Source organism: Mustelus asterias, chromosome 28, assembly GCF_964213995.1.
Source record: "Mustelus asterias chromosome 28, sMusAst1.hap1.1, whole genome shotgun sequence".
NCBI lineage: Eukaryota > Metazoa > Chordata > Chondrichthyes > Carcharhiniformes > Triakidae > Mustelus > Mustelus asterias.
In genome coordinates, this window is record NC_135828.1 from 19,548,476 (window position 1) to 19,569,143 (window position 20,668).

General features: G+C 46.8%; 1 protein-coding gene across 2 annotated transcripts in view; it reads left to right on the forward strand.

Moving 5' to 3' along the window:
- arhgap22a (Rho GTPase activating protein 22a) overlaps positions 1-20,668 on the forward strand; it is a 271,703-nt gene that overhangs the window by 184,817 nt on the left and 66,218 nt on the right. For both annotated transcript variants that reach the window (XM_078199641.1, XM_078199640.1), the window contains one exon: positions 13,966-14,106. In XM_078199641.1, coding sequence (XP_078055767.1) covers positions 13,966-14,106 — 141 coding nt within the window. The remainder of the gene's footprint in view (positions 1-13,965; positions 14,107-20,668) is intronic.

Sequence of the window (20,668 nt, forward strand, 5' to 3'; positions counted from 1 at the left end):
CTCTCGGCATTGTGGGTCAAGCTACAGCACGTGGACTGCAGCGATTCAAGAAGGCAGCTCACCACCACCTTCTCAAGGGCAACTAGGGAAAAAAAGTCTAAAAAAGCTTCTACAAAGAGTAACGTGATAATGACCAGATATTCTGTTGGTGTGATTATTGATTGAGAGGCAGGTGTTGATCTGGGCACCGAGAGTTGTGCTCTGGGTAACCTAACCTGCCCACTTTTGCACTTTCTGAAGGGCACCCCTGACCCATGTGTGACCCTGCCCAGGACTTGTTGTCTTTTCACACAAGGTTTAAGTTCACAGCACGCTTTGTGAGCCATAAGGAGTGTGGGTGGCAAGGTGGGCTGGTTAAAAAGGCCCACTACTGTCTTCAACATAGCAACCCATCTCCATTCATCATTTAAAAGCCCCTAAACCTCACCCCCTGCAGCCACCCCATTCCACATGTAGCCTCCATAGCCACTCACCCAATATGCCACATGGACAGCCCTCAGGAACCATGCTACCTACCCCAATTGGAATTCTTTAAAAATTGTTGGAAAACCTTAAATCTCTGAAGAAAACCTTGAATTCCAAAACGCTAAGCTCCAGGAGCACGGGTTCAATTCCCGGCCTCGGTCACTGTCTGTGTGGAGTTTGCACATTCTCCCCGTGTCTGGGTGGATTGCCTCCAGGTGCTCTGGTTTCCTCCCACAGTCCGAAAGATGTGCGGGTTAGGTTGATTGGCCGTGCTAAATTGCCCCTCAGTGTCAGGGGGATTAGCAGGGTAAATGCATGGGGTTATGGGAATAGGGCTTGGGTGGGATTGTGGTCAGTGCAGACTCGATGGGTCGAATGGCCTCCTTCTGCACTGTAGGGATTCTATGATTCTATGATTTATAATCCCCTGCTCCTCCTTTGACTCCATCTGATGAAGGGGCAGCGCTCCGAAAGCTTATGGTATTTGCTACCAAATAAACCAGTTGGACTTTAACCTGGTGTTGTGAGACTTCTTACCCTCCTTTGAAGACAGCGACTCCTTAATAAATTAAACACTGGTTAAAACGGTGGTGTAAATGAGGATGTTTGTTGGCAGACACAATAAATCAGGGCTCCAATTCATTCCGGATATGCTCTGGGCAAAATCTTCCCGTCCTGCCTGGGAATGGTAGCGGGCACGGACCATGCAAAGGTCCATTGACCTCGGTGGGATTTTCCAACTTTGGGGGGAGCTTGGCCGGAAAATCCCGCCCCATGTTTATGGTCATTTCTAAATGAATATGCAGGGGTCAATCATTAGGAGTTTCCATAGCAGTGATAGGCAACCTAGGCTAGTGAGTGGACCGCATGACTGACCCTCCTTCATCTCAGTGAGCCACAAGATTGAAATCGGGCTTGTTCACTGACCATAACTAGGAGCAGGAGTAGGCCATCTGGCCCCTTGAGCCTGCTCCGCCATTCAATAGGATCATGGCTGATCTTTTTGTAGACTCAGCTCCACTTACCCCCCCGCTCACCATAACCCTTAATTCCTTTACGGTTCAAAAATTTATCTATCCTTACCTTAAAAAGATTCAATGAGGTAGCCTCAACTGCTTCACTGGGCAGGGAATTCCACAGATTCACAACCCTTTGGGTGAAGAAGTTCCTCCTCAACTCAGTCCTAAATCTGCTCCCTCTTATTCTGAGGCCATGCCCCCTAGTTCTAGTATCACCCGCCAGTGGAAACAACCTCCCCGCTTCTATCTTATCTATTCCCTTCATAATCTTATATGTTTCTATAAGATCCCCCCTCATTCTTCTAAATTCCAATGAGTTTAGCCCCAGTCTAGAACATAGAACATAGAACAGTACAACACAGAACAGGCCCTTCGGCCCACGATGTTGTGCCGAGCTTTATCTGAAACCAAGATCAAGCTATCCCACTCCCTATCATCCTGGTGTGCTCCATGTGCCTATCCAATAACCGCTTAAATGTTTCTAAAGTGTCTGACTCCACTATCACTGCAGGCAGTCCATTCCACACCCGAACCACTCTCTGCGTAAAGAACCTACCTCTGATATCCGTCCTGTATCTCCCACCACGAACCCTATAGTTATGCCCCCTTGTAATAGCTCCATCCACCCGAGGAAATAGTCTTTGAACGTTCACTCTATCTATCCCCTTCATCATTTTATACACCTCTATTAAGTCTCCCCTCAGCCTCCTCCGCTCCAGAGAGAACAGCCCTAGCTCCCTCAACCTTTCCTCATATGACCTACCCTCCAAACCAGGCAGCATCCTGGTAAATCTCCTCTGCACTCTTTCCAGCGCTTCCACATCCTTCTTATAGTGAGGTGACCAGAACTGCACACAATATTCCAAATGTGGTCTCACCAAGGTCCTGTACAGTTGCAGCATAACCCCACGGCTCTTAAACTCCAACCCCCTGTTAATAAAAGCTAACACACTATAGGCCTTCTTCACAGCTCTATCCACTTGACTGGCAACCTTTAGAGATCTGTGGATATGGACCCCAAGATCTCTCTGTTCCTCCACAGTCTTCAGAACCCTACCTTTGACCCTGTAATCCACATTTAAATTTGTCCTACCAAAATGAATCACCTCACATTTATCAGGGTTAAACTCCATTTGCCATTTTTCAGCCCAGCTTTGCATCCTATCTATGTCTCTTTGCAGCCTACAACAGCCCTCCACCTCATCCACTACTCCACCAATCTTGGTGTCATCAGCAAATTTACTGATCCACCCTTCAGCCCCCTCCTCTAAGTCATTAATAAAAATCACAAGAGCAGAGGACCAAGCACTGATCCCTGCGGCACACCGCTAGCAACCTGCCTCCAATCCGAAAATTTTCCATCGACCACCACCCTCTGTCTTCGGTCAGACAGCCAGTTACCTATCCAATCGGCCAACTTTCCCTCTATCCCACACCTCCTCACTTTCATCATAAGCCGACCATGGGGGACCTTATCAAACGCTGGGGACCTTATCTACTCAGTCTCTCCTCATAAGCCAACCCTCTCAACTCCGGAATCAACCTAGTGAATCTCCTCTGCACCCCCTCCAGTGCCAGTATATCCTTTCTCAAGTAAGGAGACCAAAACTGTACACAGTACTCTAGGTGTGGCCTCACCAGCACCTTATACAGCTGCAACATAACCTCGCTGTTTTTAATCTCCATCCCTCTAGCAATGAAGGACAAAATTCCATTTGCCTTCTTAATTACCTGCTATACCTGCAAACCAATGTTTTGCAATTAATGCACAAGGACACCCAGATCCCTCTGCACAGCAGCATGCTGCAATTTTTTACCATTTAAATAATAGTCCATTTTGCTGACCCCAGTCGAATATAATTAAATACATTTAATACACGCCAAATATCTCAGAACGAGTTCGAGAAAATGCTTCATCATTTCGATATTAATAGAACTGTCAACTGCATATGGTAGGCTGCATATGGTGAGTGAGGCTGTAAACTCCCACCCTTTATCTTTATATCTTCCTATACCTAGTAAAACATTAGACAGGCAAAATGTGTGCTTATGTGTGTCAAAGGCCTGTTTTCTCTTGGAATAATGGTTGGAATAATGGTTGGAATGGTTGGCATTCCAACCATTGTCTTGCAATTGTGTCTTTGCCTATATATGCCGTGTTTGTGAAACCCACCTCTACACTCATTTGATGAAGGAGCAGTGCTCTGAAAGCTCGTGATTCCAAATAAACCTGTTGGACTTTAACCTGGGTGTTGTGAGACTTCTTACTGTGCCCACCCCAGTCCAACGCCAGCACCTCCACATCACGGCTCCCACCTCAGAGGCTGGTGGGGATCTGGAATGCGCTGCCTGGGAAAGTAGTGGAGGCCAGAAACTTTACAACCTTTAAAAAATATTTGGATGAGCACTTGAAATGCCGTAATGTTCAAGGATAAGGGACAAGTGCAGCAAAATGGGATTAGCGCACCTTTAGTAGTAATTATTGTCGGTGCAGACTCGATGGACCGAAGAGCCTTTTCTGCACTGTCTGACTCATTGAGTCATAGAGGTTTACAGCATGGAAACAGGCCCTTTGGCCCAACTTGTCCATGCCGCCCTTATTTTTTTTTAAAAACCCCGAAGCTAATCCCAATTGCCCGCATTTGGCCCATCTCCCTCTATACCCATCGTACCCATGTAACTTTCTAAATGCTTTTTAAAAGATAAAATTATACCCGCCTCTACTACTACCTCTGGCAGCTTGTTCCAGACACTCACCACCCTCTGTGTGAAAACATTGCCCCTCTGGACACTTTTGTATCTCTCCCCTCTCACCTTAAACCTATGCCCTCTAGTTTTAGACTCCCCTACCTTTGGGAAAAGATATTGACTATCTACCTTGTCTATGCCCCTCATTATTTTATAGACCTCTAAGGTCACCCCTCAGCCTCCTACGCTCCAGAGAAAAAAGTCCCAGTCTATTCAGCCTCTCCTTATAAATCCATCCATCAAGTCTCGGTAGCATCCTAGTAAATCTTTTCTGCACTCTTGCCAGTTTAATAATATCCTTTCTATAATAGGGTGACCAGAATTGCTCACAGTATTCCAAGTGCGGCCTGACCAATGTCTTGCACAACTTCAACAAGACGTCCCAACTCCTGTATTCAATGTTCTGACCGATGAAACCAAGCATGCCGAATGCCTTCTTCACCACTCTGTCCACCTGTGACTCCACTTTCAAGGAGCTATGAACATGTACCCCTAGGTTTCTTTGTTCTGTAACTCTCCCCAACACCCTACCATTAACTGAGTAAGTCCCGCCCTGGTTCAATCTACCAAAATGCATCACCTCGCATTTGTCTAAATTAAACTCCATCTGCCATTCGTCAGCCCACTGGCCCAATTGATCAAGATCCCGCTGCAATTGGAGATAACCTTCCTCACTGTCCACCATGCCACCAATCTTGGTGTCATCTGCAAACTTACTAACCATGCCCCCTATATTCTCATCCAAATCATTAATATAAATGACAAATAACAGTGGGCCCAGCACTGATCCCTGAGGCACACCGCTGGTCACAGGCCTCCAGTTTGAAAAGCAACCCTTTACAACCACCCTCTGGCTTCTGTCATCAAGCCAATTTTGTATCCATTTAGATACCTCACCCTGGATCCCATGAGATTTAACCTTATGCAACAACCTATCATGCGGTACCTTGTCAAAGACTCTTTGCTTCCATGACTTCAAACACAGGTACGTTTGCCTGTGGACGGCTAAGGGTAGTGCCCCACTCTAAGCCTGTCAGCATCATTCCCTGCAGAGAAATGCTAACCATCCCGGCACCAATAGATAGAATAACCGCAGAGTGACAGGTGACGTGGAGAAATCCAGGAGCGAGTGATTTGGGAATAAGTCAGCAGGATGATTACTGAAATAGGCCGCGTCGTAGAGTTAACGGGCTCACAGGGGAAGCAGAGGGATTTTTGATTTAATTTGATTTGATTTATTATTGTCACGTGTATTAGTATACAGTGAAAAGTATTGTTTCTTGCGCGCTATACAGACAAAGCCAACCGTACATAGAGAAGGAAAGAAAAGGGTGCAGAATGTAGTGTTACAGTCATAGCTAGCGTGTAGCGAAAGATCAACTTAATGCAAGGTAGGTCCATTCAAAAGTCTGTTGGCAGCAGGGGAAGAAGCTGTTCTTAGTTTTAAAATAGCTATGGAAAATGATAGGTCTGTCCCAAAAGTTAAAATTCTAAATTGGGGCAAGGCCAATTTTGATGGTATTAGGCAGGAACTTTCAAAAGTTAATTGGGGGAGTCTGTGGGAAGGCAAAGGGATGTCTGGTAAGTGGCACGCTTTCAAAAGTGTGTTATCCAGGGTTCAGGGTAAACACATTCCTCTTAGAGTGAAGGGCAAGGCTGGCAGAAGTCAGGAACCCTGGATGACTCGGGACATTGAGGCCCTGGTCAAGAAGAAGAAAGAGGCACATGACATGCGTAGGCAGCTAGGATCAAGTCAATCCCTTGAAGAGTATAGGGAGTGTAGGAGTAGAGTTAAGAGAGAAATCAGGAGGGCAAAAAGGGGACACGAAATTGTTTTGGCAGATAAGGCAAAGGAGAATCCGAAGAGCTTCTACAAATGCATAAAGAGCAAAAGATTAACAAGGGAGAGAGTAGAGCCTCTTAAGTATCAATAGGTCATCTATGTGTGGATCCAGAAGAGATGGGTGAGATCCTAAATGAATATTTCTCATCAGTATTTACTGTTGAGAAAAACATGGATATTAGGGAACTTGGGGAAATAACTAGTGATGTCTTGAGGAGTGTACAGATTACAAAGAAGGAGGTGCTGGAAGTCTTAAAGCACATCAAGCTAGATAAATCCCCGGGACCTGATGAAGTATATCCCAGGAGGCTAGGGAGGAAATTGCGGGTCCCCTAGCCAAGATATTTGAATCATCGATAGTCACGGGTGAGGTGCCTGAAGACTAGAGAGTGGCAAATGTTGTGCCTTTGTTTAAAAAGGGCTGCAGGGAAAAGCCTGGGAACTACAGGCCAGTGAGTCTCACATCTGTGGTGGGTAAATTCTTGGAAGGTATTTTGAGAGACAGGATCTACAGGCATGTAGAGACGCAAGGACTGATTAGGGACAGTCAGCATGGCTTTGTGAGTGGAAAATCATGCCTCACAAATTTAATTGAGTTTTTTGAAGGGGTAACCAAGAAGGTAGATGAGGGCAGTGCAGTTGATGTTGTCTACATGGACTTTAGCAAGGCCTTTGACAAGGTACCGCATGGTAGGTTGTTGCATAAAGTTAAATCTCATGGGATCCCAGGTGAGGTATCTAAATGGATACAAAATTGGCTTCTTGACAGTGGTTGTAGAGGGTTGTTTTTCAAAATGGAGGCCTGTGACCAGCGGCGTGCCTCAGGGATCAGTGCTGGGCCCACTGTTATTTGTCATTTATATTAATGATTTGGATGAGAATATAGGAGGCATGGTTAGTAAGTTTGCAGATGACACCAAGATTGGTGGCATAGTGGACAGTGAAGAAAGTTATCTCCAATTGCAACGAGATTTTGATCAATTGGGCCAGTGGGCTGACGAATGGCAGATGGAGTTTAATTTAGACAAATGCGAGGTGATGCATTTTGGTAGATTGAACCAGGGCAGGACTTACTCAGTTAATGGTAGGGCGTTGGGGAGAGTTACAGAACAAAGAGATCTAGGGGTACATGTTCATAGCTCATTGAAAGTGGAGTCACAGGTGGACAGAGTGGTGAAGAAGGCATTCGGCATGCTTGGTTTCATCGGTCAGAACATTGAATACAGGAGTTGGGACGTCTTGTTGAAGTTGTACAAGACATTGGTGAGGCCACACTTGGAATACTGTGTGCAATTCTGGTCACCCTATTGTAGAAAGCATATTATTAAACTAGAAAGTGTGCAGAAAAGATTTACTAGGATGCTACCGGGACTTGATGGATTGAGTTATAAGGAGAGGCTGAATAGACAGGGACTTTTTTCTCTGGAGCGTAGGAAGCTGAGGGGTGACCTTATAGAGGTCTATGAAATAATGAGGGGCATAGACAAGGTAGATAGTCAAAATATTTTCCCAAAGGTAGGGGAGTCTAAAGCTAGAGGGCACAGGTTTAAGGTGAGAAGGGAATGATACAAAAGTGTCCAGAGGGGCAATTTTTTCACACAGAGGGTGGTGAGTGTCTGGAACAAGCTGCCAGAGGTAGTGGTAGAGGCAGGTATAATTTTATCTTTTAAAAAGCATTTAGATAGTTACAAGGGTACGATGGGTATAGAGGGATATGGGCCAAATGTGGGCAATTGGGATTAGCTTAGGGGTTTTAAAAAAAAAGGGCGGCATGGACAAGTTGGGCCGAAGGGCCTGTTTCCATGCTGTAAACCTCTATGAGTCGGTTGGTATGTGTCCTCAGACTTTTGTATCTTTTTCCCGACGGAAGAAGGCGGAAGAGAGAATGTCCGGGGTGCGTGGGGTCCTTAATTATGCTGGCTGCTTTGCCGAGGCAGCGCGAATTGTAGACAGTGTTAATGGATGGGAGGCTGGTTTGAGTGATGGACTGGGCTACATTCACGACCCTTTGTAGTTTCTTGCGGTCTTGGATAGCGCAGGAGCCATACCAAGCTGTGATGCAAGTAGAAAGAATGGAAGGATCTGGTAAAAGGTAGGTGTTCAGCCAGTGAAAAAAATTGGATTCTTGTGCCTTTCCCCAAACTGTTCTTGTATTGTCACCCATTATAAGTAACAGACTCGATGGGCTGAATGGCCTCCTTCTGCACTGTAAGGATTCTATGATTTTATGAACTGGGCTTCTTTCCAATTTCCTATCAAGTCGGTGTCACGTAACTGTTGTCACCTCAGTCTAGAGTCAGCATCAGAATGAAGTAATAACCTTTCCCGCCGCGATTGAGGAGGATATTGATGTTTGATGATTCATGTACAATGAGTAATTTCCCAATGTTATGGCAGCATCAGTCAGACTTTGATGTCTATTCAACCCCTCGTGGAGCTGACTTCTGGTATCCTGCGGTAGGGTGTGTGTACATATTGCAAACACATGCTACCCTTTTGAAAAGAATGTAGCCCCATAATCCACCAGGAAAGTCTGCAGCTCTAAAATGAAAAGTTGTGCGAAAGAATTTGTCACAAGATATACTCCCAAACCAGCTCGGGGGTGTGAGTGGAATTTCAGTTTATCCCACCCCAGAATTGGCAATTTTCTTTTCATAGAATCCACATCGTAGAATCATAGAATCCCTACAGTGCAGAAAGAAGCCATTTGGTCCATCGAGTCTGCACCGACCACAATCCCACCCAGGCCCCCTAACCCCCCATATTTACCCTGTTAATCCCCCGAACACTGAGGGTCAATTTAGCATGGCCAATCCACCTAACCCGCGCACCTTTGAACTGTGGGAGGATGTGGAAAAGATTGAAGGATGTGGAAAAGATTGAAAGGGTGCAGAGGAGATTTAGAAGGATGTTGCCTGGATTGAGTGGCATGCCTTATGAGGATAGGCTGAGGGAGCTCGGTCTTTTCTCCTTGGAGAGACGGAGGATGAGAGGAGACTTAATAGAGGTATATAAGATGTTGAGAGGCATAGATCGGGTGGACTCTCAGAGGCTTTTTCCCAGGGTGGAAATGGCTGCTACGGGAGGACACAGGTTTAAGGTGCTGGGGGGTAGGTACAGGGGAAATGTTAGGGGGAAGTTTTTCACACAGAGGGTGGTGGGCGAGTGCAATTGGCTGCCGTCAGTGGTGGTGGAGGCAAACTCAATAGGGTCTTTTAAAAGACTCCTGGATGAGTACATGGGACTTAATAGGATAGAGGGTTATAGGTCGGCCTAAAAGGTAGGGATATGTTCGGCACAACTTGTGGGGCCGAAGGGCCTGTTTTGTGCTGTAGTTTTTCTATGTTTCTTTCTATGTTTCTAAACCGGAGCACCTGGAGGAAACCCACGCAGACACGGGGAGAATGTGCAGACTCCGCATAGACAGTGACCCAAGCCGGGAATCGAACCCGGCTCCCCAGCGCTGTGAGGCAGCAGTGCTAACCACCGTGCTGTGATTGACATCTTCTGGACAGCAACGTTGCATACAATCACTTTCTGCTCAAGCCACTTCACGCATTTTGCGTGTTCAGTCTTCTGAGCCCAACTCTCTCCCCAAGTTTCCGAAGCACTTCCTGGATCAACCCCCATTCTGCACTCCTTACTTCCCATTCCCATCCTCCCAGTGGATTGCAACTGTCACATGCCCGGCTCCAAATCCTCCACAGAACCAGGATCAGGTTAAGTTTTAAGTTTAAGTTTATTTATTAGTGTCACAAGTAGGCTTACATTAACACTGCAATGAAGTTACTGTGAAAACCTCCTAGTCGCTCACACTCCGGCACCTGTTCGGGTACATTGAGGGAGAATTTAGCACGGCCAACGCACCTAACCAGCACGTCTTTCAGACTGTGGGAGGAAACTGGAGCACCCAGAGGAAACCCACGCAGACACGGGGAGAACGTGCAGACTCCACACAGACAGTGACCCAAGGGTCCTGGCACAGTGAGGCAACAGTGCTAACCACTGTGCCACCGTGCCGCCCCGATAAAAAGAGCACCGAAAGATACCAAAAAAAACCTGTCCTATTGACATAGAACCCTAGAATCTTTACAGTGCAAGAAGAGGCTATTCAGCCCATCGAGTCTGCACTGACTTTCCAAAAGAGCATGCCACCCAGGCCCTCCGTGTTAGGGCCACCTAAGGGCTCATTAATAACCCCCATGTGGTCAAATAATGACAACCTGCGGGAACACAGGTTGAGAACAGGATTGTCCTTCAAGACAGTTAGGCCTTTGTGGAGCCAGTGGGAATAAATGAATCCCAATGGGACGTGCTCTTAATATGGTCAAGAAAGCAGTGTCATCAGCTTGCTTTGGACAAAATTCTGTGCAGGGTTGCTTCTAAGTGCCTAACGCAACAGTATTTCCCTCAAAATACCTTTCCACGACATTTGCACTTGGAATACAGTGTTCAATTCTGGTTGCTACATTACCAGAAGGATGTGGAGGCTTTGGAGAGAATACAGGAAAAATTTAAAAGGATGTTGCCTGGTATGGAGGGCATTAGCTTTGAGGAGAGGTTGGAGAAACTTGGTTTGTTCTCACTGGAATGACGGAGGTTGAGGGGGCGACCTGATAGAAGTCTACAAGATTATGAGGGGCATGGACAGAGTGGATAGTCAGAAGCTTTCTCCCAGGGTGGAAGAGTTAATTACTAAGGGGAATAAGTTTAAGGTGCGAGGGACAAGGTTTAAAGGAGATGTACGAGGCATGTTTTTTTACACAGAGTGTGGTGGGTGCCTGGAACTCGCTGCCGGGGGAGGTAGTGGAAGCGGATACGATAGTGACTTTTAAGGGGCGTCTTGACAAATACATGAATAGGATGGGAATAGAGGGATATGGTCCCCGGAAGGGTAGGGGGTTTTAGTTCAGTCGGGCAGCATGGTCGGTGCAGGCTTGGAGGGCCGAAGGGCCTGCTCCTGTGCTGTAATGTTCTTTGTTCTTTAATATGCGAGTGTCCTTTGACCTTGTACCTCCATGGACTTGACATTAGTACATACCGCCCGCGTCACCTAGTCTATAGATAAGTGTTGGACATTGTTTCGATTATTAGGAAACAGTCTGTTATCCCACAGTCATTCGTTCCACTCTTCAGTGGCCCATCTGTTGAATATTTTTTTTTGTCAGTAGCACGTGAAGCCAAAAGGGCCAATCGCAGAAACATGCGATCACATTGAATTCAGTGACTGCATTGTGCAGCTGCTGATCCAGAATTATCACAGCTCTCTCACGAGCTGTTTCCGAGTGGACAGAGACTCGGTTTCACCTGTGTCTGTTGTGTCCGTTGCCGAGGCTCGTCCGGTCACGACCTTTCTAGAAAATGCCCTCACGGACCGGCGCGACCTTGTTGTGAAGGGGTGGGGGAGGGAGGAGGGTTAAGAAAGCCTTGGCGACTGAGGTAACACGTTCATGGTGTGGCTTTGACATTAACAAATTATCTGTGAGTTTCGCGGGTAGAGACTAACCCAAACCGCCCCAGATCCCCGTGGTCGTGTGGTGAACTTTGACCTGCGCTGACACCAATATGGCTGAAATGTAGCCTGGCCTGCGATGTTTTGCGTTGATTGGCCACGTCCTGTACAACACACGTTTCTGAGCCCTGTCTCATTCCTTAGTGCTTGCTGGAACCATGGAGGCCAATGTCAGTGGGGTATTTATAGTAGTTAATGGGTAGGTCTGTAGGACTGGCCTATGTCCAACTGGAAGAAGGTGTGGGTGAGATTGACATTGAATCTAAAAATGGGAAGACGCTGTAACTATACCAAACGGACAAGAGATTGGAAATACTCCTTAGTAGTACATTGCCACTAGGATACATTTATTGATAGCCCGAGGAACCCCCCGATACGTTCTATATTGCAATGTTAAAAAGCAAAACCCGCCCCCTGGCAACCCTCTCAATCACAAGTGCTGCGCTGAGATCTGTAGGCGTCAGATTTTAGGATTGAGGCTGTAGATTTTGACGGGAGTTAATCAGCCGCGCCAGAAGTTGGCATTGTTGCAAGTAAACGCCAAGATGTTTACTGTGGGCGCACTGCCAGAATGGAGGCCAGGAAACGGGTCACCACCACCTTGGTCTTGGAGCTATCCGGTGTTGGCATTAGATGTCATTTAGTCTTCACAACCCAGAAGAGGAAATAATAATTAGCACTGGCAGCTGTGATGAAGTGTGTTCTTGGAAGCTTCAATATATGACTCGTCCCCTCTCTCCAGCCATTAGTTGGCCAACACATCCATCCTTGTGACGCACTGCCTCCCTAATCCAATTGGAAAGCTAAAAGACTCATTACCCCATTGGATGATGTGTGACTGTCAACCAAACCACCTTTTATTCCCCTTTTTCTGAAGAGAAATGTCAAAGAAAATGACGGGAAAAAAATCTTCTTCAATGTCCTAATGATTTTTCTCCAGGGTCGCACGCAGCAGCTTGCCGGAGACTGATCTTCAATCCCCGGAGATTCCAGGCCAATCCTGGAGGGTGGACATTCCCAATAACAAGCGGTGACCATGATTGGACTTGCTCAATGCGCTCTTCCCTGCTTCCAGCCAGTTCCCTAACTGGCTGCTACTCTGATCAGACCATCATCCCTATGGTCTCTGATGTTAACGCCATCCTTGGAGGAGTTAGTCTCTCCCACCTACTTTCCAGTTAGATCAGGGATCCCCATCCACTGCAAGCTTTCCTCATTCCTATTGACTGGAACCTGCAAATGATGGCTGGGAGACAGGTAGGCGACATGGTGGCACAGTGGTTAGCACTGCCGCCTCACAGCACCAGGGACCCGGGTTCAATTCCAACCTCGGGTCGCTGTCTGTGTAGAGTTTGCATGTTCTCCCCGTGTCTGCGTGGGTTTCCTCAAGGACCTCCAATTTCCTCCCACAGTCCAAAGATGTTATGTGGTTAGGTTGATTGGCCATGCTAAATTGTTCCTTAGTGTCCAATGATGTGCAGGTTAGGTGGATTGGCCATGCTAAATTGCCCCTTAGAGTCCAAAGATGTTTAGGTTCGGTGGATTGGCCATGCTAAATTGCCACTTAGGGTCTAAAGATGTGTTGGTTAGGTGGATTGGCCATGCTAAATTGCCCCTTAGGGTTTAAAGACGTGTCGATTAGGTGGATTGGCCATACTAAATTGTCCCTTAGTGTCCAATGATGTGCAGGTTAGGTGGATTGACCAGGCTAAATTGTCCCTTAGTGTCCAATGATGTGCAGGTTAGGTGGATTGACCAGGCTAAATTGTCCCTTAGTGTCCAATGATGTGCAGGTTAGGTGGATTGACCAGGCTAAATTGTCCCTTAGTGTCCAATGATGTGCTGGTTAGGTGGATTGGCCATGCTAAATTGCCCCTTTGTGTCCCTTAGTGCCCCTTAGGGCAATGTCAGGGGGATGAGCAGGGTAAAGACATGGGATTACAGGGCCTGGGTGGGATTGTAGTTGGTGCTGACTCGATGGGCTGAATGGCATTCCTCTGTAAGGATTCTATGAATGCATGGGCAAGGGATGTCCGTATGATGGAGGGAAACGCCTGGCCTGCATTTTTATCTATTCTTTTCTCCTCGTCCCTTTCAATCGATGTTTTTTGATTCGAAACATCAGTCGAGAGTTTTAATAGACATCCCATTTTCCAGCATTGGGGTGCCCCCCTTTTTAATATTGTCATTTTCTTCACCAATTCTCTTTATCTGGGGGTAAAAGGCAGTTTGGTTGACAGTCACGCATCGTCCAATTGGGTAATGAGTCCGTTAGCTGGTAGATGAGGTATCTCTCGTGTTATCATCACTTCTTGTGAAGGAATACAATCAGAATAGTGACAACTCCAATTATTGATTCTCCTTTTGTTTTGTTCTAGGGGGTGCTGGGGATCGGGATCGGGACCGGGATCGGATGGCTGTCAATCATGAAGCATTCCTACTTATGGCAAACTCCCAGAATGACATGGAGGATTGGGTGAAGGCCATTAGGCGAGTGATATGGGCTCCATTTGGCGGAGGTACTCCAATACTCTGTATTAAGTACCGATATTAAATCCAATTTACTGTACTCGGTTTAACTTGGGACCCATTGCAACGAGCTCCAATTTCCTTCAGACAGGAGGGTTGCTCTGGGAAATAGATTCTCCAAAATTACCATGGCAGCTATTTGTGACTATTTGATATGGAGTCATGCTCCATATAATAGAACTCATCATAGAATCCCTACAGTGCAGAAGGAGGCCATTCGGCTCATCGAGCCTGCACCAACAACAATCCCACCCAGGCCCTATCCCCATAACACCATGTATTTACCCTGCTCATCTTCCTGACACTGAGGGGCAATTTAGCAGGGCCAATTCACCTAACAAGCACATCTTTGGACACTAAAGGGCAATTTAACATGTCCAATCCACCTAACCAGCACATCTTTGGACACTAAGGTGCAATTTAGCATGGCAAATCCACCTAACCAGCACATCTTTGGACACTGAAGGGCAATTTAGCATAGCCAATCAACCTAACCAGCACATCTTTGGACACGAAGGGGCAATTTAACATGGCCAATCCGCCTAACCTGCACAGCTTTGGACACTAAGGGGCAATTTAGCATGGCCAATCCACTGAGCCTACGGAACTTTGGACACTAAGGAGCAATTAACATGGTCAATCCACCTAACCTACACAGCTCTGGACACTAAGGGACAATTTAGCCTGGCCAATCCACCTAACCTGCACATCTTTGGAGTGTGGGAGGAAACCAGAGCACATGGGGAAACCCATGCAGACATGGGGAGAACGTGCAAACTCCACACAGACAGTGGCCCGAGGCTGGAATTGAACCCGTGAACCTGGCGCTGTGAGGCAGCAGTGCTAGGCGCTGTGAGGCAGCAGTGCTAACCACTGTGCCATTCATCCATGGTTCCCATATACATGACCCAAAGAATGGACAACATTCCCTTCATAAAGGCAACATCTTTTTTAATGTTAGTCAAAACTGGGATTGACTTCTGCAGCCCAGCGTTAAAAAATAATTCTCAGCATTGGAACATCACTCATGTTTGCCCATCATGAGTTGGCCTTGAGAAGATGGTGGCTTTCCTGTTTGAGCTGTAACCGCTGCCAGGCACACCCACTCCCTCCTCGTGTCATAATTCTATTGAAAATGGATCTCTCCAGAACTTACTCACTTGTGAGCTGACTGAAGAATTTAGGCAGTTGGATTTAGAATCAGCATCGGCTTATTTTACCACAGGCTGATATTAAATGGCGGCACAATAGTTAGCACTGCTGCCAGTTTCCTCCCAAAGATGTACAAGTTAGGTGAATTGGCCATGCTAAATTGCCCCTCAGTGTCAGGGAGATTAGCAGGGTGAGGGTATGGGGATAGGGCTTGGGTGGGATTGTTGGTGCAGGCTCGATGGGCCAAATGGCCTCCTTCTGCATTGTAGGGATTCTATGATAAACCAGTTTGTTCCTGACTTTGGTGTCAGATTTGATCTTTGTTTGACCTTCCACCCGTATCCCTGAACCACTGCTAAGACTGCTTATTTCCACCTGCTTAACATTGTCTGATTTTGCCCCGTCTCAGTTTATTTCTGCTGAAACCCTCATTCGTGCTTTCATTATCAGTAGACCTGATGATTCCCCGGCACTGCTGACTGATTGTCCGCATTCTACCCCCCTGTAAACATGAGGTCGTCCAGAATTCCACTGCTTTGTCTCAGCTTGTGTCAAGTCCCCATTCACCTTTAACCTCTGTCCACGCTGACCTACGTCAACTCTTCCTGTCAAGCAGTATTTTGACCTTACAATTCCCGTTCCTGTTCTCAAATCCCTGCGTGGTCTCACCCGCTCCCTGTCTCTGTAATCTGCAGCCAACTCCACAACCCTCTGAGATATCGGCCCCCTCATCTGAATCTGTCCTTAGAGCAACTCTGATTTCTGCCACTCCATCACTGGTCTTGCGCCTTGGGTTATCCAGGTCCTAAGTTCCCGAATTGCCTCCCTACACCTTTCCGTTCCTGTATCTCATGTTTCTCTTTTGAGATGATCCTCAAAACCACCCTAAGATTTTGGTTATCTAATCTAATATCCCCTCACGTGGTTCGAAGATATATTTTGTTTTATAATGCTCCCGCAAAGGGCTTTGGGATGTTTTATTACATTAAAGGCACTATGTAAATGTAAGTTGTTTTGTTGTAGATTGTATGTTGTAACTCTGTTACAACAGGACAGCACGGTGGCACAGTGGTTAGCGCTGCTGCCTCACAGCGCTAGGGACCCGGGTTCGATTCCCGGCTTGGGTCACTGTCTATGTGGAGTTTGCACATTCTCCCCGTGCCTGCGTGGGTTTCCTCCGGGTGCTCTGGTTTCCTCCCACAGCCTGAAGGACGTGCTGGTTAGGGTGCATTAGCCATGTTAAATTCTCCCTCAGTGTAACCTGAGCAGACGCCAGAGTGTGGCGACTAGGGGATTTTCACAGTAACTTCATTGCAGTGTTAATGTAAGCCTACTTGTGACACTAATAAATGAACTTTAAACTTTGTATTTTATACCATCTTAGAAGGTTGGGTTCCTAAAGCTTAAATTGAAGTTATTGATTACTAGAATGTGAAAGTAAAGCTTGTTACCTATTTCATAGAATCATAGAATCCCTACAGTGCAGAAAGAGGCCATTTGGCCCTTCGAGCCTGCGCCAACAACAATCCCACCCAGGCCCTATCCCGTAACCCCACACATTTACCCTTTAAATCCTCCTGACACTAAAGGACAATTTAGCATGGCCAATCAACCTAACCTGCACATCTTTTGGACTGTGGGAGGAAACCGGAGCACCCGGAGGAAACCCACGCAGACATGGGGAGAACGTGCAAACTCCACACAGACAGTCATCCAAACCAGGAATCCAACCTGGGTCCCTGTAGTGCTAACCACTCTGCCACCCCTGATTTCCTTTTCTTTCAAACAAGCCTTTTTATGTTAAAACATGTCTTAAGAGCTCAACATCACTATCGTCGCAATTCTATAAGGTGCTGCAGTGATATTAATTGGAATCAAATGCATGTGTTCTTGGAAGGTTTTTTTAAAGTCAATATTATTGGGTCCGTACTGCTTAATGCTCCTACATCCTATGGTCTTCTATATATTTTTAAAATTCATTTATGAGATGTGGGCGTCACTAGCTAGGCCAACATTTATTGCCCATCCTTAGTTGCCCTTGCGAAGGTGGTGCTGGGCTTCCTTATTTAACTGTTGCAGTCCCTGTGGTGTAGGCACACCCACAGTGAATGTTCAGGAGGGAGTTTCAGGATTTTGACCCAGCGACAGTGAAGGAACGGCGATATATTTCTAAGTCAGGATGGTGAGTGACTTGGACGGGAACTTGCAGATGGAGGTGTTCCCATGTTATCCGCTGTCCTTGTCCTTCTAGGTGGAAGTGGTTGTGGGTTTGGAAGGTGCCGTCTTTAAGCTTTTGTGAATTGCTGCAGTGCATCTTGTAGATGGTATGCACTGTGCGTCGGTGGTGGAGGGAGTGGATGTTTGTGGATGGGGTTCCAATCAAGCGGGTTGCTTTGTCTTGGATGGTGTTGAACTTCTTGAGTGTTGTTGGAGCTGCACCCACCCAGGCAAGGGGAGAGTATTCCATCACACTCCCGATTTGTGCCTTGTTGATGGTGGACAGGCTTTGGGGAGCCAGGAGTGATCAGTGCTAAACATTGGGTCATGAACCATTCTCCCGTAGGAATTCGGTATCCTAAGGGCTTGCAACCCTTGTCCCTGCCTGAGAGAACATTGTAGGTTAGCATGTGGTCCTATTATTGGTGTAACTCAAGTCTATATCCAATCTGCACTATGGGATGGATGTTTTTTGATGTTAGTCAAAATTGGGATTGACCTCTTAAATTGAGGAAATCTGGGACATTAGGAAGATAAATCCACCAACTGATTCTCTTATCGTTTTGTTGGCTCATTGTACTTTGTTGAATCATAGAATCCCTACAGTGCAGAAGGAGGTCATTCAGCCCATCGAGTCTGCACCAACAACAATCCCAACCAGGTCCTATCCCCATGATCCCACATATTTACCCTGCTAATCCCCCTGACACTAAGGGGCAATTTGACATGGCCAATCCATCTAACCTACACGTCTTTGGACTGTGAGAGGAAACCGGAGCACCCGGAGGAAACCCACGCAGACACGGGGAGAATGTGCAAACTCCACACAGACAGTGACCCAAGGCCGGAATTGAACCCGGGTCCCTGGTGCTGTGAGGCCATGATGTGGAGATGCCGGCGTTGGACTGGGGTAAGCTTACCCCAGTCCAACGCCGGCATCTCCACATCATGGCTGTGAGGCAGCAGTGCTAACCACTGTGCCAAGGGTGGCATGTTATCGAATCAATAACAAAAAGTGTTGCCATGGCTAATAAAATGTCGGAGAGGCTGAAAAGGCTGTTTATTCCTGTTCCTAGTTCATTCATCCCCTTCCATCAAGATTGGATCGAGATTGAACTTGTCCAGATGAAGGGAATATGTGCCAACTCACAGCTCACCCTCAGTATGGGAAGCAAGGAATTCAAATCACTCCTGTACATCTGTTCCTTCTCCATTTGTTCTTGCCATTTCATGAAATTTAGTCAACTTCCAAGATGCAAGGGGAGCTTTGATTCTTTGTGAGTCCATTGCTTCATTACAATGACAACACAACGAACATCCAAAGCTCATACATTAACACACACTCCTGTATCACACCACTTAGTAATATTGCGGCACAGAGGCACAGTGGTCCAGGGACCCGGATTCAATTCCAGCCTCGGGTCACTGCCTGTGTGGAGTTTGCACATTCTCCCCGTTTCTGTGTGGGTTTCCTCTGGGTGCTCCGGTTTCCTCCAAATATGTGCAGGTTAGGTGGATTGGCCAGGCTAAATTGCCCCTTAATGTCCAAAGATGTGCAGGTTAGGTGGATTGGCCATGCTAAATTGTCCCTTAATGTCCAAAGATGTGCAGGTTAGGTGGATTGGCCATGCGAAATTGTCCCTTAATGTCCAAAGATGTGCAGGTTAGGTGGATTTGCCATGCAAAATTGCCCCTTAGTTTCCAAAGATGCGCAGGTTGGGTGGATTGACCATGCTAAATTGCCCCTTGAGTGTCCAAAGATGCAGGTTAGATGGATTGGCATGCTAAATTGCCCCTTAGCGTCCCAAGATGTGAAGGTTCAGGGGATTAGTGGGGTTAATACGTAGGGTTACAAGAAAGAGCCTGGGGTGATATCCTCTATCGGAGAGTTGATGCAGGCTTGATGGGCCAAATGGCCTCCTTCTGCACTGAATTCTATATTAACTGAACAGCCCTACATTAAAATTGACTCGTAATGAGACAGGAGACTTTCCAATGAGAATTATACAAGCAGACACTCAATGTAAAACAAATCAAAACTTACTCTGGCTGCTTAGTGAGCCATGTCTTTAATAACGTGTGACTAAGACAGCAGGAAGATGCCAATGCGTATTAGACAGACCAGTGATATGAGATGAGATAGCTAAGTCGTCAATGGCCATTAGTTTGAGTCTCCAGCTACGCAGTCATTTATTTCTCAGCCTGTGGTAACCACTGGATAATTTGAATCATGCAAACTGCAGCAGCTTATTACAATTCTGTTCAGAATGATTCAGGGTCTGAACTGGAAACTGTCCCAGAAATATGACATCAAGAAAAATTAGTCTGCCTTATATTGGGGGCGGCACAATGGCACAGTGGTTAGCACTGCTGCCTCACAGTGCCAGGGACCCAGGTTCAATTCCCACTCTGGGTCACTGTCTGTGTGGAGTCTGCATGTTCTCCCCATGTCTTCATAGAACTTCATAGAATCCTACAGTGCAGAAAGAGGCCATTCGGCCCATCGAGTCTGCACCGACCACAATCCCATCCAGGCCCTATCCCCATATCCACCCACTAATCCCTCTAACCTATGCATCCCAGGACACTAAGGGGCAATTTAGAATGGCCAATCAACCTAACCCGCACATCTTTGGAGTGAGGGAGGAAACCGGAGCACCCGGAGGAAACCCACGCAGACACAGGGAGAATGTGCAAACTCCACACAGACAGTGACCCGAGCCAGGATTCGAACCCAGGTCACTGGAGCTGTGAAGCAGCAGTGCTAACCACTGTGCTACCGTGCCGCCTGTCTGCATGTCTGCATGGGTTTCCCCGAGTGCTCCGGTTTCCTCCCACACTCCAAAGATGTGCAGGTTAGGTAGATTGGCTGTGCTAAATTGACCCAAGTGTCAGGGGATTAGCAGGGTAAATATGAAAGGTTATGGGGGTAGGGCCTAGGTGGGATTGTGGGCGGTGCAGACTTGATGGGCCGAATGGCCTCCTTCTGCACTGCAGGGATTCGATGATATTATCCAGTATGCAAAATACCAGCAGGTATTGATTCTTTTATTTATTATTTATATATTCTACTGAAGGTTTGTCACATTTATTAAATTAATTTGTGAGACGTTGCCCAGTTGCCCTAGGGCAGTTGAGAGTCAACCACATTGCTGTGGCTCTGGAGTCACATGTCGGCCAGAC